Source organism: Pelodiscus sinensis, chromosome 8 (assembly GCF_049634645.1).
Source record: "Pelodiscus sinensis isolate JC-2024 chromosome 8, ASM4963464v1, whole genome shotgun sequence".
NCBI lineage: Eukaryota > Metazoa > Chordata > Testudines > Trionychidae > Pelodiscus > Pelodiscus sinensis.
Window position 1 is genome coordinate 42,062,227 of NC_134718.1, and position 19,326 is coordinate 42,081,552.

Below are 19,326 nucleotides of genomic sequence, written 5' to 3' on the forward strand. Positions count from 1 at the left end.
TAATCAAGGAGGGTACGTCTACACTGCAAAGTTAATTCGAACTAACAGCCTATTGAATTAACTTTAATAGGGGCTACACATACAAACCACTAATTCGAATTTAAATCAAACTAGCGGAGCGCTTAATTCGAACTAGGTAAACCTCATTCCACGAGGATTAACACCTAGTTCGAATTACGTAGTTCGAATTAAGGGCTGTGTAGCTAGTTGGAAGCTAGCTCTTCCCAGGTTGCTCTGGTGGCCACTCTGAGCCAAACCAGGGAAACTCTTCTGTCCTCCTCCTGGCCCTGGAGCCCTTAAAGGGGCATGGTCTGGCTACAGTGCTTGTGCCAGTTGCAAGCCTGCCAGCACCCAGCCAGCAGACCCTGCACCTGGCACAGCATGAGCCAGCCACCTACTGCCACCCAGCCCTCTGCTTCTTCCCAGGATCAGGCTGGAGGTTCACAGGAGCCTGCCCAGGGCCACCAGAGGTGGGCGCCCGCCTGGTATAGTCCGGAGATCGTGGACCTCATCGACGTTTGGGGGGAGGCCTCCAATGTCCACGATCACCGCACTAGGCACAGGAAAGCGGCCATCTAGGGCAGGATAGCTGCCAGCCTGGCCACCAAAGGCCACATGTGAACCCAGGAGCAGGTTTGCATGAAAATCAAGTTGGTCCAGTGAGACCCCTGATCCTGAGCCCAGAGCTTAGAACATAAGAATGGCTGTACTGGGTCAGACCAAAGGTCCATCTAGCCCAGTAGCCTGTTTGTCGACAGCGGCTAACACCAGGTACCCCGGAGGGGATGGACCAAAGACAATGACCAAGTGATTTGTCTCGTACCATCCATCTCCAGTCTTCCACAAACAGAGGCCAGGGACACCATTCCTACCCCCTTGCTAATAGCACTCCATGGACCCAACCTCCATGAATTTATCTAACTTCTCTTTAAACTCTGTTATAGTTCTAGCCTTCACAGCCTCCTGTGGCAAGGAGTTCCACAGGTTGACTATGCACTCTGTGAAGAAGAACTTTCTTTTATTAGTTTTAAGCCTGCTACCCATTAATTTCATTTGGTGTCCTCTACTCCTTATATTATGGGAACTAATGAAGAACTTTTCTTTATTCACCCTCTCCTCACCACTCATGATTTTATAGACCTCTGTCATATCCCCCCTCAGTCTCCTCTTTTCTAAGCTGAAAAGTCCCAGTCTCTTTAGCCTCTCTTCATATGGGACCTGTTCCAAACCCCTAGTCATTTTAGTTGCCCTTTTCTGAACCCTTTCCAAGCCCAAAATATCTTTTTTTCAGGTGAGACGACCACATCTGTATACAGTACTGAAGATATGGCGAACCATAGTTTTACACTTCCCCTCCTCCTTCTTCCCCTGGCTTTCCCCTTCCAGCTCCCTCCTCCCAGGTTTTCCCCTCCCCTTTCCCACTCTCTCTCTTCCACCTCCTTTTCCCAGTCTCCCCAGAGGTTAATCCACCCTCCCTAGTTTTGTTAAATAAAGAGAGTTTCTATTTTTGAACACACGTATCCTTTATTTTTTACATCAGGAAGGGGGGTTAGGGAGGGGTAAGTGGAAGGAATGGGGCATGAGGTGAGGGAGGAATGGGGCACGAGCCCCTGATGGGGAGGACTGTGGTGGCTCTGCGAGCTCCTCGGGGTGGAAGCTCTCCTGCAGGGCCTCCTGGATCCTGACAGCCCCCCGATTGACCCTCCCCCGGATGGCAGCCTGTGGCAAGTGCATCCGGGCTGATGGCTGAGTGCTGTGATGTGCCGAGTGCGGGTACTGGGGGCACTCCAAGACAGGACTGCTTTGCTGTCCCTCATCGAGGTAGACAAGCAAGTGGGGAACCTTGAGAACTGTCTGTCCAGGGAGGGGGACGGGTCCCTTTAAGCACAGCCCTCGGCTAGCCTGAGACAGCAGCTCCACACTCTAAGTCCAAATCTGATGCCCTGCCGGCACTGGTTCCGGCCAGCCTTAACTTTGGTTCAGGGTCCACTCAATGTGGACATGCTAGTTCGAATTAGCAAAATGCTAATTTGAATTAGTTTTTAGGTCTAGATGCATTAATTCTAATTAGCTTATTTCGAATTAACTAATTTGAATTAAGTTAGTTCAAATTAATGCTGTAGTGTAGACATACCCGGACATAGTCTATGTCGTCAGTAGGCTGGTAGATTAGTTCTGTGATGCTTACAGCAAGTGAATCAGTTACAGCCTTCTTTTTCCTTATCTTCTTCATATATACCAGGGGTCTCAGACTCCCTCTGCCAGAGCAGTTGCACAAGCTGGCCCAGGAGTACTAGGAGTAGGGAGGGGCGGGGGGAGAGGACCACCATGAGGAGTGCAGGGGGGACCAACTGCTGCTGCACCAGGCCCCAGGAAATCGCCGAGGCTACTCCCTTGGGGGACAGGGTGCCATGGGCAGAGTGGGAGATTGATGGCAGGAAGGACCATGGCTTGGAGGATGGGAACAGATAGGCCTCTCCATTACCCAGCCCACTGGTATTCCTGGACTGGATTGCACTACTGTTCTAGCTGGGGATGGTCCTTGATATATACAAAGCTTTGATACCTAACTCTGATGGTGTCTCATTTGTAGATCTCAAAATGTTGTACAAAGGAAGATAAATTTTCTCCATTTAACATGTGGGAACTCTGTGGTTCAGAGAGGTGAACTGATTTGCCAGAGATAGCTACACACATATATATGTATCATACATGTGCAGGACATTAAAGTGTTAATTAATAACTTTTACAGGACTAATAGTTGCCTCTTCCTACACTGGAAAATGCATTTTCCTATGGCTGTAACCCTTATCCTCCCATATACTCTTTCTTTCCCAGTGTTTGCCAGACTCACTCGTGTTAAATTTTAAATTGAAACTAAAAAACGAATTCAGGTAAGAATTGTGTCTTCAGTGAAACAACTAGCACACTTTGGGGGCTAAAGTAGAAAACAAATAATTAAGCTACAATTAGAGAACAGTTGCAACATTTTAGTTGCTTTTATTTTTTAAAGTCTTTATATGCTTTACTATTTTGGACCCATTTGGTTATGTAAGAGACAGCAAGCATGAACTGGCTACAGCTAATAGGCTATTTCTGTCTGTATAATTCAGAGTACATGCTAATATAACATTTTATCCACTTATCTTTCAGATTAATTGGAAATGCATCAGTAGCACTTAAGGAACTTGTAGGCAACCAGAGCAGATCTCTTCCCTTCAAGCTTATTCCCCTGCTAAATGAAAGGGGAGAGAACATTGGAGTGAGTGATTTCCTTAGCTTTGTTTTACTCATGTATTGAATTATATGCCTTAACAAGAGGGTTTAATAAGAAACAAAAACATTTCAAGATTATTTTAGTTTGCTTTATAGATAAAATTATTAGTGATTTTATAGACAAAAGCACCAAGTGGAAAGACAAGTAGGCTGTGTCTACACTGCACCCCTTTTCCGGAAAAGGGATGCAGATTAGACCAGTCAGAATTGAAAATCCGCGGGGGATTTAAATATCCCCCACGGCATTTGCATTTACATGGCTGCCGCTTTTTTCCGGCTTGGGGATAAGAAATCCTCCGGAAAAGGGCTTATTTTCCGGAGAATCGCTTCTAGACTGGCGCTTTTCTCTGGCTTATCTCCAACCCGGAAAAAAGCGGCAGCCATGTAAATGCAAATGCCGTGGGGGATATTTAAATCCCCCGCAGATTTGCAATTCCGACTGGTCTAATCTGCATCCCTTTTCCGGAAAAGGGGTGCAGTGTAGACACAGCCGTAATGTATAACTACCGCAACACCATCTAAATGTTTTTCAATACAGATAAAAACATTTTAATTAAAGATATTATTGAAAACAAACATGTACCATGACATAAAGTATATTAATGAAAATCAATGTAGCACCAGGCTTACTGATGGGGGAAAAGGAGGCAAATGCCCAGGGCACCTGGTGATTCGGAAGGGTCCAGGGCTCCTGACTGCTGCTACCAGAATGACAGCAGTGGCCACAGGAAGCTCTGGGCCCTTTAAATCATTGCCAGAGCCCTGCACAGTACACTGCAGATAGTGCTGAGGGTAGTTGGGGAGGGGGAATGGTGCGCTCCAGGCAGCGCTGAGAACTGACTACCCCAGCCCTGCCCATTCTGCCCTAGACTCCCCTCCCCTTCTGGTAAGATAAAGCTGCCCACCTAAACCCTACCCAAGAGCTTGGAAAGTCTATCAGCTTCCCTGAATAACACTGGATGTATAGAGAAAAATGGCATTTACTTGCTTAATTTCTACTTTGAGCTCCCAGATGCAGGTTTTGCTGCATATCTTGTAAAAATCAACTGCTATGATAGGCCTTTATTCTGTAAAGCACCGAATAAATCTGTTTAGTCCATGCCACTTCAGAACAGCACTTAAATACTTCTTAAAGTTAAGCCTGTGTGTCCCAGGGTGCACCCCCGCAATAACAACCTCACAATTTGATATCCCTTACTGAGGGGCAATACAGCCCCACGGGCCTACTCCAAAAGTTCAGAGCCCCTGCTACAGGGAAAATATGGCCCACAGGGCTAGTCCAAAAGTTCAGTGGCCTAGAGGCCTGAGTAGCCAGGGTGCTCTCCCTGGCTGTTGGAGAGCCAACCATCAGCTGGGGTGAGGGTAGGGGGACCCAGGCCCTCCCACTCCATTGGGTCCCGACCCTGGGCTCTGTTGGCAGTGGTAATTGCACTGCCATCTGAACAGGAAGTCTGCCCAAAACACGCTAAACTCCCAGCGGGGTATCCCTCCGCCTCGGGCCCCTTCCTACCTTCTCTGGTGGGGTTCAGTCTCCAGCATAGGGCATAACATACCTGTCCCTTGTGGCTGTCCCCCTGTCACAGGGTAGTCTCTGGAGTTGCAGCAGTAGCACCTGTGATAGGATCTGCGGCTCCAGAGAAAACTGTGGCTGCGATGGCTGCTCGGTTTGTTCCTCCAACGGCAGCAGCTGGCGTTGCTGCTCGGAGGATGACTGCTTCTACCAGGCTGGTTCAGGAGTTCCAGTCTAAACTCCCTCCCTGCTTGCAGCTCCCCTTGAAGGAGCTGGCTTCGGCCTTTTATACAGTCCCCACGCTGGAAGCATGCCCAGTTGGCTAAGTGGGGCTTCCTCCACCCATAAGCCTTTTTTTTACCCCTCTCTCTCTAGTGTGGTTAATTGCTGTCCTGAACAGGGATGCTTTCCGGCATCAGGATCATAGTACATCTTTGCACTGTAGCTGAGTTTATATTCCTGGCAATACACTCTTATGTGCTCAGAGACAAGAGCAAGACTTTAGTGCCAATTTGATGTACCTTCTCTGGAGCAATTCAGAATAATTGTATTTTGTCACATACACTTTTGTTGATTCTTTGTTATATCTTGTTAATGCTTTAATGATGAAAAGTGCAATGAAGTGCTGCAGACCATGATATAACCAGTATTGAAATGAGACTGGAAAAAAAGACACAGTGCTCATTAACAGAGTAGAAACATAGCCTGCAAGTTAGCAGAGCTGTATTCAACCTCCAACTGGACTTGGTGCCACATTGAATAATTTTCTCTTGTTCTGCCTCACATTTACCATTTGTAAAATGGGGATCACACTAACCAGCCTGCAAGGATATTATGAAGCTTTTAATTAAGTAAATGTATAGAGTACCGTTAAATCATTGGAACTCAGTATGATAGTATTTTCTAAATGTCATAAACACAGAATTTCAGTTTCTCAAATACGTTTTCAGATTAGTTGCAAAGGGTGTGGCCTGTAATCTTTGCATGTTTATACTAATATAGGAGTGGATAATATCTATTTAATTCTTGATTTTTCAGTTTGTCATTGTAATCTGCAGTACAAATAATATTTGTTCACTATTAATGTTTACTTGTAGGACCACTTGTTTATCCTGCTTTAAAACAATGTATTACATATGTAATTGTAAATTTCTACACAGGCAACGATTGATTTAGTGGTGGGATATGAGCCACCAGCTGGGCCTGCAAATCCAAATGATCCAGGGGGAACCATTGCACAAGACACTGAAGGTATATCATTTTTCTTCAAAATATTATATTCACAAGGTCCTGCAAGGGAAACATAGAAATGTTCATCAGAAAGAATGTAAAGTAACTGTCAAGCAAGCATGTCTAAACTGGCTTACGATAAGATAGTCAGACAGTATCAGAACTGAAAAATAGAATTAGTAGTCAGAACTGAAAAATCAGAATTTTGTGTCTTGTTAAAGCTGCAGATAGAACATAAACAACGAGAAGTCCTCTAGCACCTTATAGACTAACAAATTTATTGGATCATGAGCTTTCGTGGGCAAAGACCCACTTCGTCAGATGCATGTAGTGGAAATTCCAGAGGCAGGTATAAATATACAGGTGTAAGAAAAGAGTACCAATCAAGAGTAAGGCTAGAGATAAAGAGGTCAATTTAGTCAGGGAGGATGAGGCCCACTTTTTAGCAGCTGATGTGGAGGTGTGAACACCAAGGCTGTGTCTAGACTACATGCCTCTGCCATCAGAGGCATGTAGATTAGACACATAGGCAAAGGCAAATGAAGCCGCGTTTTTAATGATCGTGGCTTCATTTAAATTTACATGGCTGCCGCGCTGAGCCGACAAACAGCTGATCAGCTGTTTGTCCGCTCAGCGTGCTAGTCTGGACACTCCCCTGCCGACATCAAAGCCCTTTGTCGGCAGCCCCGTTATTCCTCGTGGGATGAGGTTTACCGGGGCTGCTGACAAAGGGCTTTGATGTCGGCAGGGGAGTGTCCAGACTAGCACGCTGAGCGGACAAACAGCTGATCAGCTGTTTGTCGGCTCAGCGTGGCAGCCATGTAAATTTAAATGAAGCCACGATCATTTAAATTGCGGCTTCATTTGCCTTTGCCAAAACAACAAATCTACATGGCTCCATCGACGGAGCCATGTAGTTTAGACATACCCCAAGAGAGGAGAAACTGCTTTTGTAGTTGGCTAGCCAGTCATAGTCTTTGTTTAATCCTAAATTGATATTGTCAAATTTGCAAATGAATTGTAGCTGTGCAGTTTCTCTCTGGAGTGTTTTTGAAGTTTTTTTGTTGGAGAATGGCTACTTTTAAATCTGTTACTGTGTGTCCAGGGAGATTGAAGTATTCTCCTACAGGTCTTTGTATGTTGCCATTCCTGATATCTGATTTGTGTCTGTTTATTCTTTTACATAGGGACTGTCCAGTTTGGCTGATGTATATGGCAGAGGGTCATTGCTCGCACATGATGGCATATATTACATTGGTAGATGTGCAAGGGAATGAGCCTGTGATGGTGTGGCTGATGTGGTTAGGTCCTGTGATGGTGTCACTAGTGTAGATATGTGGGCAGAGTTGGCACTGAGGTTCATTGTAGAGATTGGTTCCTGAGTTAGAGTTCCTGAGGTGTAGTGTATAGCTGCTGGTGAGAATTTGCTTCAGGTTGGCAGGCTGACTGTGGGTGAGGACTGGCCTGCCTCCCAAGGTCTGTGAGAGCGACGGATCATTGTCCAGGATGGGTTATAGATCATTGATGATGTATTAGAGAGGTTTTAGCTGGGGACTGTAGGTGATGGCCAGTGGTGTTCTGTTATTTTCTTTGTTGGGCTTATCTTGTAGCAGGAGGCTTCTGGGTACACGTCTGGCTCTGTCAATCTGTTTCATCACTTCCTCAGGTGGGTATTGTAGTTTTAAGAATGCTTGGTAAAGATCTTGTAGGTGTTTGTCTCTGTCTGAGGGGTTGGAGCAAATGCGGTTGTACCTTAGTGATTGGCTGCAGACAATGGATCGTGTGGTGTGTCTGGGATTGAAGCTGGAGGCATGTAGATAAGCATAGAAGTCAGCAGGTTTTCAGTATAGGGTGGTGTTTCTGAGACCATCACTTATTCACACTGTAGTGTCCAGGAAGTGGCTCTCTTGTGTAGACTGGTCCAGGCTGAGGTTGATGATGGGGTGGAAACTGTTGAAATCATGGTGGAATTCTTCCAGAGCCTCCTTCCCATGGGTCCAGATGATGAAGATGTCATCAATGTAGTGTAAGTAGAGGAGGAGGGGCGCTAGTGGACAAGAGCTGGGAAAGCGTTGTTCCAGGTCAGCCATAAAAATGTTGGCATATTGTGAGGCCATGCGGGCAGGGCCAGATTAAGGTATGGGCTATCCGGGCAGCTGCCCAGGGTGCCAACCTATGGGGGGGCACCCGGCTCCCAGATCGCGGGCTGCAGTAGCTCCCAGCGGCCACACTGCAGTGGCCGCCTGGGGCGGGAGCCACGTGTATTCCCACAGCGCCGGCCAGTAGTGTCCTTTGCCCTGCGGCCGCGGGGCCCAACACGGCCAGGCTCGACCCACCCTGGGTGGCCCCGGGCTGGGCAGGGTCGGGCATGTGAGTCCTGACGCCACCAGCTCTGCACGCCCTCCCCCACACGCTGGGCGGGGGCGGGGCCGCGTATGTGCCCTCTCCCATGCGCCAGCGCGGGGGTGGGGCCGCGCATGCACCCTCCCCCAACCAGGGGCGCAATTAAACTGTCTGCCCGGGGTGCCAGATTGGTTTGTTCCGGCCCTGCATGCGGGTGCCCATAGCAGTGCCACTGGTTTGAAGGTATAAATTGTCCCCAAATCTGAAATAGTTATGGGTGAGGATAAAGTCACAGAGCTTGGCCCCAGTTGTGCCATGGCATCATCAGAGATACTGTTCCTGACAGTTTGTATTCCATCTACATGTGGGATGTTGGTGTAGAGAGCCTCTACATCCATGTTGGCTAGGATGGTGCTTTCTGGAAGATCACCAATGCATTGTAGTATTCTCAGGAAGTCAGTGGTGTCTCGGAGATAGCTGGGAGTGCTGCTGGCGTAGGGTCTGAGTAGAGAGTCCACATATCCAGAATGTCCTGCAGTGAGAGTGCCAATGCCTGAAGTGATGGGGCGTCCAGGATTTCCAGGTTTATGGATCTCGGGTGGTAGATAGAATAACTCTGGTTGGGGTTCTAAGGGTGTGTCTGTGTAGATTTGTTCCTGTGTTTGTGTAGGGAGTGTCTTGAGCAGATGGTGTGATTTCTTTGAGTACTCCTCAGTGGGATCTGAGGAAAGTGGCCTGGAGAATGTGGTACTGGAGAGTTGTCTGGCAGCCTCTTTTTGGTAGTCTGACCTATTCATGATGACAACAGCACCTCCTTTATCAGCCTCTTTGATTATAATGTCAGAGTTGTTTCTGAGGTTGTGGATGGCATTGCATTCTGCACAGCTGATGTTATGGGGGAAGCGATGATGCTTTTCCACAATTTCTGCCTGTGCACATCGGCGGAAGCATTCTATGTATTGGTCCAGTCTGTCATTTTGACTGTTAGGAGGAGTCCATGCAGAATTCTTCTTCTTGTACTGTTGGTAGCAGGGTATCTGTGTGTCAGTGTTGTGTTGAAAATATTCCTTGAGTCAGAGATGGTGAAAGTAGACTTCCAGATCACCACAAAACTGTAGCATGTTTGTGGGGGTGGTGAGGCAAAAAGAGAGTCCCCGAGATAAGACAGACTTTTCTGCTGGGCTGAGTGTGTAGTTGGATAGATTGACGATATTGCTGGGTGAGTTAAGGGTACCACTATTTTGACCCTATGTGGCAAGTAGGGCTATTAACTAATAGTCCAGTACCCAGGTCGAGTTATGCTAGTGCACAAGTAAAGATATAATCTTTTAAAAAATTGAAATAGTAGAAGAATATGGCTAACAGATATGATATAATCTACTAAAAGTTATGGCAAGAATTCCACTATTATATTTACTTGCTATCTGTCTTTGAAAGTTTATATTCACTTGTGGTCTATCAGGAGAAATGCCTTTCTATGTTCTGTATCACCAAATATCAGTTAGACAAAATAAAGGCACTGTCAAGTTTTTTTTCAGTATAACAAATTCAGCAGTATGTTACTTCTAAAAGTAATGGAGGCTCTCTTTTATTTAATAAAGAACTAAATGAAGATAGCAAGTGGCAGTGTTTTCTTTATGAACTTTACATCATTAATCTGACATGCTTTGAGCTGTGTTTTGTTTGGCAACAAAGCAATGGGTTAATATCAATTTCATGACAGGGTTTGTTTTTTGATTAAATCATTGATACCAGCAATTGACACCTTGTGTGGATATTTATACTTTGCTTATCTCAAGCAGTTTTATTCAAAATTATTTATTATGTTTATTTCAAATTCCTCCACCCCTCTTGTTAATTCCTGTTTTGCGTCATGAATAGATTTCATTTATATAAAAGCAGTACAAATAGGGTCTGGCTGAGATTAATTGAAGAATATACAGTATTTTACTTACGTGAAGAAAGCAAGATCTATGGGTATGTCTACACTACCACCCTAGTTCGAACTAGTGTGGTAATGTAGGCAACCAGAGTTGCAAATGAAGCCCGGTATTTGAATTTTCCGGACTTCATTTGCATCTCGCCGGGCACTGTCATTTTTAAATGTCCGCTAGTGCGGACTCCGTGCCGTGCGGCTACACGCGGCACAGACTAGGTAGTTTGGACTAGGCTTCCTATTTTACGAGTAACGGTAGTTCGGACTAGGAAGCCTAGTCCGAACTACCTAGTCCGTGCCGCGTGTAGCCGCGTGGCACAGAGTCCGCACTAGCGGACATTTAAAAATGGCGGTGCCCGGCGAGATGCAAATGAAGCCCAGGAAATTCAAATCCCAGGCTTCATTTGCAACTCTGGTTGCCTACATTACCACCCTAGTTCAAACTAGGGTGGTAGTGTAGACATACCCTATGTTATTTGTGTATGATCCAATTACTGAGGGAGAGAATGACCTTCATTTCAAAGCATTATGTCTGACTCCCACCGTTTAGAATAAATTATGTAGCTTAAACTGAAGAGTCAGGATAAGTGGTCACCATAACCCCCGTTTCCAAAGAGACCAATTCCCCTGTATCTGTGTCAAAGCTGGTATGGAGCAAGGCAATAGGGCCCATGCTCTGCATTTGCACTATTAAATATTTCTATAAATTGAAGTCCTCCAAAGTCACATATAAAGATGCAGATTTTTAGAAATTCCTCAACCCATGAGATCAGAGGTCTATAAAAAAAATTAAACACATTCAAGTTAACTACTGTAAACCTGTTCCCTTTGGGTCATATCTTCCCCTTAATTGTGTAGGAGTAGAGGGCACTTTGAAGGAGAATCTGTGTGATTCTGATGTTCAAATAAACAGCAGGATTTGGGAGAGTCATGTTTTGTACCCACACACCTGCTCCACATGCAGCCCAGCATAGCTTGACTGCACAAGCTGTATTTGAGGGTGGGGTTGTCCCACAAAGGATGGAAGGCTGGACAAGCCATTGCTATGCAAATTCTTTGGTTCTAATCCATTTAATTTATCTTGCATTATTGTTAAAAAGGATTGTGTGAAAATAGCAAATATTTTTAAAAATCAGTTTCAATTCTGGTCCATTTCATGGCTTCAAAATACTGCTTTGAATGAACTGATAGGTTCTCTAGGAAGCATGCAACATTGTAAAACAGTGCATAAATTGCAGTAATATAATTTTGATAATCTCCAAAGTTTTTTTTCCCAAATTGGTCCTGTTTTCAAAGTAAATAAAGATGACAATATACGAAACTGTTAGTGTTGTTGGACTTCATGACTGAAGATATTATTCTCCCTGAGTTACCAGTTATACTCTCTTTTCACTAGTCCTAGTATTGAGTGGTTGTCTTTCACTTTGGTGGCATATCAGTCCTTAACCAGCCCTGCAGCCGATTCTGAAATTTGCTTATGCCTGAAACTAACTGCTTCACTGTGGCATTCAGCAAATATTGTTGATGGTATTTAATGTTGTAGTTTTGAAGTCAGTCTCAGATTCTGGCCTCTTACCATTACTGAAATTCAGTTAGTACTTCCCAGAATGCCTATTGCATAGTCTGCAGTATGCTTATGGATTTAGTGTATAAGTGAGACAGGAGAGTTTTCTATGTAAAACATATGCTTACAGGCCAAGGTGTAACCTTTCCCCACAGTTACAGAAACCTGTTCTTCGAGTTTGCCTCTAGGGATGTGTAATCTGCAATCTTTGGATTGCATTGTAAAATGTGAATCAATTAGGTCTTTATAATAAAGACAGAAATTAAAATGATACATTTCTTAGGTGATGTCTCGACCCCATTGAAGTCAATGGGAATTTTGCCTGGGGTGGGTAGTAGATATCATAAACTAACAAAGACTTCGGTGAAAATTTCTAAAATTCAGAATAGCATTATGCAAACTTTGATTTGAAGTACAAAAGTATTACTCAAAACCAGTTAATATCTGGTATGTGTGACCATTTTAGATAGATAAATGCACTTTAATGCAGTCACCTCTGGAGAAAAACACAGAAGCCTTAATTGTTCAGCAACTCTCCATAAAACTTAGGTCAGCAAAACAAATTACCAAACACAACTTTGTTAGTTAACTTTTTCATATGTTCAGTTCATTTCCTATAGCTCTGTGAAGTCAAATAAATTGCTACCATCTAGTCTCAGAAATGCAGGTGAAGTCATAAGTAGAGCTGTATAACCAGGTAGTTGAATGGCCAGTGTGGGAGACAGATTATGGCACAGATATTAGCAAGATGAAAGTGCATATTGTTGAAATGTACAGACAAATTAAGTATATGTTACTTCGCCTATGTATCCAGGGACATATTTTATTAAGGACATTCACAAGGACATTAAATTTTTTCCTTCACATGCAGACTGACAGGGTAGGTCTAGACTACAGGCTTTTGTTGACAGAAAAAGAGCATCTAGACTACAGCCACTTCCGTTGATAAAGCAAGCCGCTTTTTCGACAGAGAGGCTAGACACTCTCTTTTGAAAAAGCACAGTGTGGATGAAATAGTGCCTTTTTTTGACATAACTGTGTTGAAAAAAGGCGTTATTCCTCATAGAATGAGGTTTACCGCTGTCGACAACACTGCCGCGTTCTGTTGACTTACGGTTGACAGAACTCGGCGGTAGTGTAGACGCAGGTATAGTTTTGTTGGCAAAAGTCCACTTTTGTCGACAAAACCCTGTAGTCTAGACACACCCGCAAAGTACATACAGAAGTTCAGTAGAGGTTAATTCACGATGCCAGCATATATAACATTAGCTTTCATAAAGTTTGCTTCTCTCCCTAAAACTTCAGTCATTTATCTGGAACAGTGCTTTTCAGCATTTGCTGCTAACTTTCTTATACCCCACACCTCTAGTTCCAGATTCTTGGCAACTGGTGGCTCTACTTGCCAAACTTCCATCGTTTCTCCCATAAATAAATCCCATGCTTCTCTCCAGAACCTTCATTTAGCTAATAAATTTACAGGGCCCAGCAGCTGAGCTATCTTTATTATTCCCAGGGAGAATTCTGCACCACCGTGCAATGCAGAATTCACACAGAATTAAAGTTCTGTGCAGAATTTCATTTTTTCCTTCAGAATTGGTGCTGCAGGACTACTGATCACCACTAGGGGCTGCTGGACTTAGTACCACCCAGATCTCCAGCAGCTGAGCTATCTTTATGTAAAATCAGATGTTATTCTCTTTAGCAACAAGACATCCAGGTAATTCAAAATCACCTGATATCCAGTGGGATAATGGAGAGAGAGGTGTGGTACATCTCTAAGGATTATAGAACATTTTTTTGGCTGGAAAATATACTGGTACTAGTCTAAGGTTTTTTTCCTAAGTTCTCAAATAGTGTTGTTTTTCAAGATAATTAAAAAAAATTGATCCCATACATATTTACCCTTAATTTGCAGTTCTGTGTTTAATACCATCTAGACAGCTCCATCCAGAGCCGGTCTTAGAGGTGGGCAAGCTGGGCAGTTGCCTGGGGCCGCCGACAGAGCCCAACCTCCTAAATCCTCCCCACAGGTTTCCCTGGTTACTCCCCATCCTCCGCCCCCCCCCCCTTTTTTTTTTCTCGACAAATTTTCCCCGGCATTTGTTTGTTTGGTTTTTTTGCTTGACAAAATTTTGTCCGGTATTTTTTTTAAACCATCTGGCAGCCCTATGGGTGAGCCGGACAGTCGCCCAGGGCAACCAATTGGTTAGGACCAGCCCTGTCTCCATCAGTCTTGTAAAGCTTATAGTACAGAATATTCTTTAATTAACAAAAGAAGTTAAAAACACCTCTGGAACACCCCTGTTATTTGGTTCTTGCGAAGGTTTTACAGTTGTGGGATATTAGTGGATGGGCCAATGTAGTATTGCTAAATTTAATTAATTTAAAAGGGTGATATTTAATTGATATAAGAAAGAACCTCCTCGATTCATAAATATTATAGACTAACAAAACATGAACATGGTATCATGAACTTTCATGGGTATGAAAGCTCATCATACCATCTATATGTTTTGTTAATCTTTAAGGTGCTACTAGACTATTAGTTGTTTTTTAAGTTTTTCCAGTTACAGACTAACTCAGTTACCCCTCTGAAACTTTTAAATATTATAGAGGTGCTATCAGATACAAAGATGAAAACACTAATCTCCTTGGGCAAGTGGGAAAGCATAAAATGTTCAAACCTATTTAAAGCAGGATCCTGATGTAAAAAGTGGTTCTAAATGTTAGAAACCAATTTATTTCCATTAAAATTAACTAACACTGGAGCAGAACTGGTCCCACACCATGTAGCTACTAATCATTAAATGATGTGCCTGGATTCTGCTTTGCCAACAGTTCTGGAAGTGGATTTGATAGATTGAAAGGGGACTCCCTTAGAAAGTCTGCATCTTGGAGGGGAAAAGTATTTAGTTATTGAATTTAAAATACAGAATTAGCCATAGAGAGTCCAACTCCATTAGCTATCAAGAAGAAAGGAAGCACGTTGATTAGAATTGTTGTAATGAAGTAGCATTTATGTACTTTTGGTGCAAGTCTTTGACCTCATGCTTTTATTACTGTAATTTTAATATTAAACTGCTTGTTTACTAATTGTGCTGTTTTCCCCTATGTTAGTTGGAGAAGAAGATGGAGGTTATGGGGATGGGACTGATGGTACAGTTGGTGGCATTGCCCCAGGAGTTCCAAGTGACTCAAAGGAAGCCCAGCTTACTCGGCGCATCACAAAAGGAAAGAAAACTCGACGAATCCTTTCTAACAAACCCCAAGACTTCCAGGTAACTGAGTTTTAAATACCATACTTTTCCTGTGCAGCCTGAGATTATCTGAATGTCAGATACAAGATAAGGTAATGCTTGTAAATGGATACAGATTAGCGTAATAGGGTGGACTTCAAACCCATCTTCCAAGCATGTCTGTTAAGTGCAAAAATTCACAAAATGAAATCTAGGAATTTTGCAGTTCTTGCTGAAATATAGGGGGAAACTTATCCATTGCCTAATCATTGACTTTGAACTAGAACACTAAAGATTTCTAATGTCACTGTGGTAAGAGAAGTCCAAAACTCAAGATGCTACCTGAAAATTGTAATTGTGAAATTAAGGTACAAGACAAGTGAAGAAGTAAAGCTAGTATTATAATTATTATAGTTGGGAGGTCTAAAATTGCTAGCCAGTATAAATCTGCTAGTTGCTTTGGTGTTAACTTATTTTGGAGAAATACTGTTGGTGTCAGCATGATCACAGACAGACGTGCACTGTAAGGTATCGACTACTGCATGCCTTGTGTATTTAATTTTTTCAGATTCGTATTAGAGTCATTGAAGCTCGTCAGTTGTCAGGAAATAACATAAAACCAGTAGTCAAAGTTCATGTTTGCGGGCAGACACACCGAACAAGAATCAAAAGAGGAAACAATCCATATTTTGATGAGGTGAGTATTTAGAAGATAAACATTTAATTATATCTGAAAATCAATTAGCTCACATTGTCAAATCAACAAAAATCTGTTATTTCAGAAGGGACAGAGGGATCTGGTTCATAATAAAGCGCTCCCAGTCTGCTTAACAAATAAGCATTTTTCTAATATTCTGGGTAATGTGTAAAGTTAATTTTAAAAACACATTTCTTTACATCATAAAACTCATAACACAATTAACACCATTTCTGGCAAGAATCAGGGGCTCAATCAATCTTCCATTAAAGTGGATAGGAGCCATCCTTGGATACAGCTGGTCATATGAGATAACAGTAACTTTGGGAGAACAATCACACGAATGGTTCTGTTCTTTTCTCTAAGGGTGTTCAGAAATTGCTCACCTCTTGAGCTCAACCAGGTTCTATTCTGTCACCCTTCCTGCTTTTCAAGATACAGTGAGGCAGTTTGGAGTGTGACACTGCTGTATAGGGATACGGTGCAGGTCTCTGTCTCTCCTTTGTTAAATGCAGGTGATGTGAGCTGTGGGAGATGCATCTTAGAATATCTGGGATGTGATTCAAATCATGGATACAGGAGAGGCTGACTGTAGGGACAAGCTTATTGACGCATTTAGAATATGGCACCTGCATAATCGGTATTAATGAGATGAGTTGCATTTATTTTTGTTACATTATAAGAGAATAGCCTCAGCATCAATAAGCAGGCTAATGGTGGATTAGAGTAATTTCTTTGCATCCTCTCCTGCCACTTGGGTAGTGTGCTGAACAGGATTTGGTGGTACCTGCATGTCAAGCCTGACATTTTTTAGTTAAGCATATTTTACACACACATAAAATAAAAATACTCCACAAAATCTGTGCTACCAAACTTAATCTGTTTGATTTCCACACAGATACCCATGACATTCTTAAGGGCATGAATCATTTTAGTTGGCTGTAATTGGCATCTTGTTGATAACTACAGTAGAGAGGCTAAAGATGTATTGAACATGCAGACAGAATCACTCCATCAGCTTGGCAATTAGCAGCGTTGGGGAAACTTGCCATGCATCTCCTCATGCTACCTGTTCCGTGGACAAATAGTGAATTTCACTTTTCAAGGCAGCGTTAAATTCACATGCAAAACATCCAAATAGAAATCAGACTAAATGGATATCAGCAGATATAAGCCTGGCAAGCTACATGTATACTGTATATAGCAGCAAATCATGGCCTTAAGTCTAAATTGGTTTGTTTTTTCTTAACAGATGTTTTTCTACAATGTCCACATGACCCCTTTAGAGCTCCTCGACGAAACAATAAGCATCCGGGTAAGGAAAAAAGGTGTACATTAGAAATATACACTGGATGCACATGACACTTTTCAACTAGTGCTCTATAAAGATTGAAGGAGTTTATTCTTTTTTTTTTTTTAGGTGTATGATTCTTATTCTTTACGAGCAGACTCTCTGATGGGAGAATTTAAGGTGTGTACAAGCAGACTTCCATATTCTGCCTATGCTTAAGGGGCTCAATGGAAGATTAGCAGAATATTTAAAGCATCAGAATGAAATGTATTACTAGATCCTGTGTTTGAAAAGAAATACAAACCCTTATAATGTTTTGCTTTTACTGCTAGGAAGCATTTTCTCTTAACCGATGCCCTTGAGACAGTCAGTCCTATTGTTTGTTTGTTGACCATTATCTGTGCCTGCTATCACTGCAGAGCCTGCACAGTTAAGAGAACTAACTCAATAAGGTCAAGGTGAGTTACTCCATATTGTCACTAGTGTAATTAAATGCAAACTGCAAGTTAAGTTACCAGGTCTTTATAATACAGTAATTCCTCATTTAACACTATAGATATGTTCCAGAAAATGATTGTGTTAAGTGAAAATGTGTTAAGCGGGGTCAATTTTCCCATTGAAAATAATGGAAAAGGCAGGGGTTGTGTTTCAAGCGGTGGTGTCTGTTGGGACCGGGACATAAGATTGGGGAAGAAAGGAGACTGGATTACAGCAGGGAGGAGAGGTGAAGGAGAGGGGAGGGGGATTGGGTTGGGAGTATGCCCCTGTGACAGGTCTGCCAGGACCCGCACTGCGTCCGGCGATGGGGGGTCACCAGGGAACGGCGCGGCGAGTGGCGAACCCTCTGCCGATTTGTAGGGAGGCGGGGGAAGTCCCACACAGCCGCTGGCAATGGGCCGGCTGAGGAAATTGTGTTATTCTGGGGATGGTCATGTAATTCAAAAAACGTTCCCTAAAAAAAAATCATGCTGTTGCGAAAACGTGTTAAGCAGGCACATGTGAAATACTGTACAGGCTTAACTTCTCTAGTCCAGCACCCTGGGGACCTGACCAGTGCTGAATCAGAGAATTTATTGAACTACAGGAGGTCTAGCAGCATTACCTACACTTCCACTGCTTACTGGGCTCTTAGAAGACATTTGGGGTAAATTAGAGCTAAATAACAGCACAGAACACTGAAAGCTAGGACTGGTGGCTGTAAACAAACTTTATGAGACTGTGGGAAACTTGGCCACACCCATGATAAGTGGACATCCAGCTAACTAAAATCATGCCAGCCCACGGATGTTGCCTGGCCACAGTGTGCCAGACAAGAGAGGTTCAACCTGTAGATGTACCTTTCATGAACAGCTACAGTAAAACTTCGATAGTCCAGCATCCAACTGTTCGGCACTCCTGATACTCCGGCATCAAAATGCCAAGCGCTCCTGACCAGCTGATTAAAAAGCCTGCCACCCAGCACATGTGCTGGCTGTAACCAGAGGGAGCATAAGGTTGGGGGAGGGAGGGAGGAAGGGGGATCGTGTTACAGTAAGGAGAAGAGCATTTTGCTTCAGCGAAGGGGAAAGGGGAGGGGAGGGGGAAGAGGATCAGGTTACAGCAAGGAGGAGATGCGAAGAGGAAAGGGGAGGAGAGAAGGAGGGAGATTGTGTCCTGGCCAGCTGTTAAGCCGTGCAGCTGTATCGGACCTCCTGATTCTCCGGCAAATCTGATAATCCGGCACCACCTAGGTCCAAAAGGTGCCGGATTATCAGAAGTCTACTGTAATATGTATAAAATTGTTTTCTACCTAAAGCAATATGATTATCTGTCCCAAAGCTACTGGTAAGAATCTGTATAGTCTAAGGGTACGTCTAGACTACATGCCTCTGGCGACAGAGGCATGTAGATTAGGGTACCGGACATAGTAAAATGAAGCGGCGATTTAAATAATCGCCACTTCATTTAAATTTACATGGCTGCCGCGCTGAGCCGACAAACAGCTGATCAGCTGTTTGTCGGCTCAGCGCGATAGTCTGGATGCTCCCCTGCCGACATCAAAGGTATTTGTCGACCTGGGATGAGGCATACCTGGGTGGTCGACAAATATCTTTGATGTCGGCAGAGGAGCGTCCAGACTATCGCGCTGAGCCGACAAACAGCTGATCAGCTGTTTGTTGGCTCAGCGCGGCAGCCATGTAAATTTAAATGAAGCGGCGATTATTTAAATCGCTGCTTCATTTTCCTATGTCTGGTACCCTAAT

The 19,326-nt window shown here is 43.6% G+C and overlaps 1 protein-coding gene across 3 annotated transcripts in view; it reads left to right on the plus strand.

The window, feature by feature from the left end:
• MYOF (myoferlin) overlaps positions 1–19,326 on the plus strand; it is a 143,861-nt gene that overhangs the window by 44,817 nt on the left and 79,718 nt on the right. For all 3 annotated transcript variants that reach the window (XM_075935158.1, XM_075935159.1, XM_075935160.1), the window contains exons 4-9: positions 3,154–3,262; positions 5,947–6,037; positions 14,977–15,137; positions 15,664–15,792; positions 17,045–17,107; positions 17,213–17,263. In XM_075935158.1, the coding sequence (XP_075791273.1) occupies positions 3,154–3,262; positions 5,947–6,037; positions 14,977–15,137; positions 15,664–15,792; positions 17,045–17,107; positions 17,213–17,263 (604 nt within the window). The remainder of the gene's footprint in view (positions 1–3,153; positions 3,263–5,946; positions 6,038–14,976; positions 15,138–15,663; positions 15,793–17,044; positions 17,108–17,212; positions 17,264–19,326) is intronic.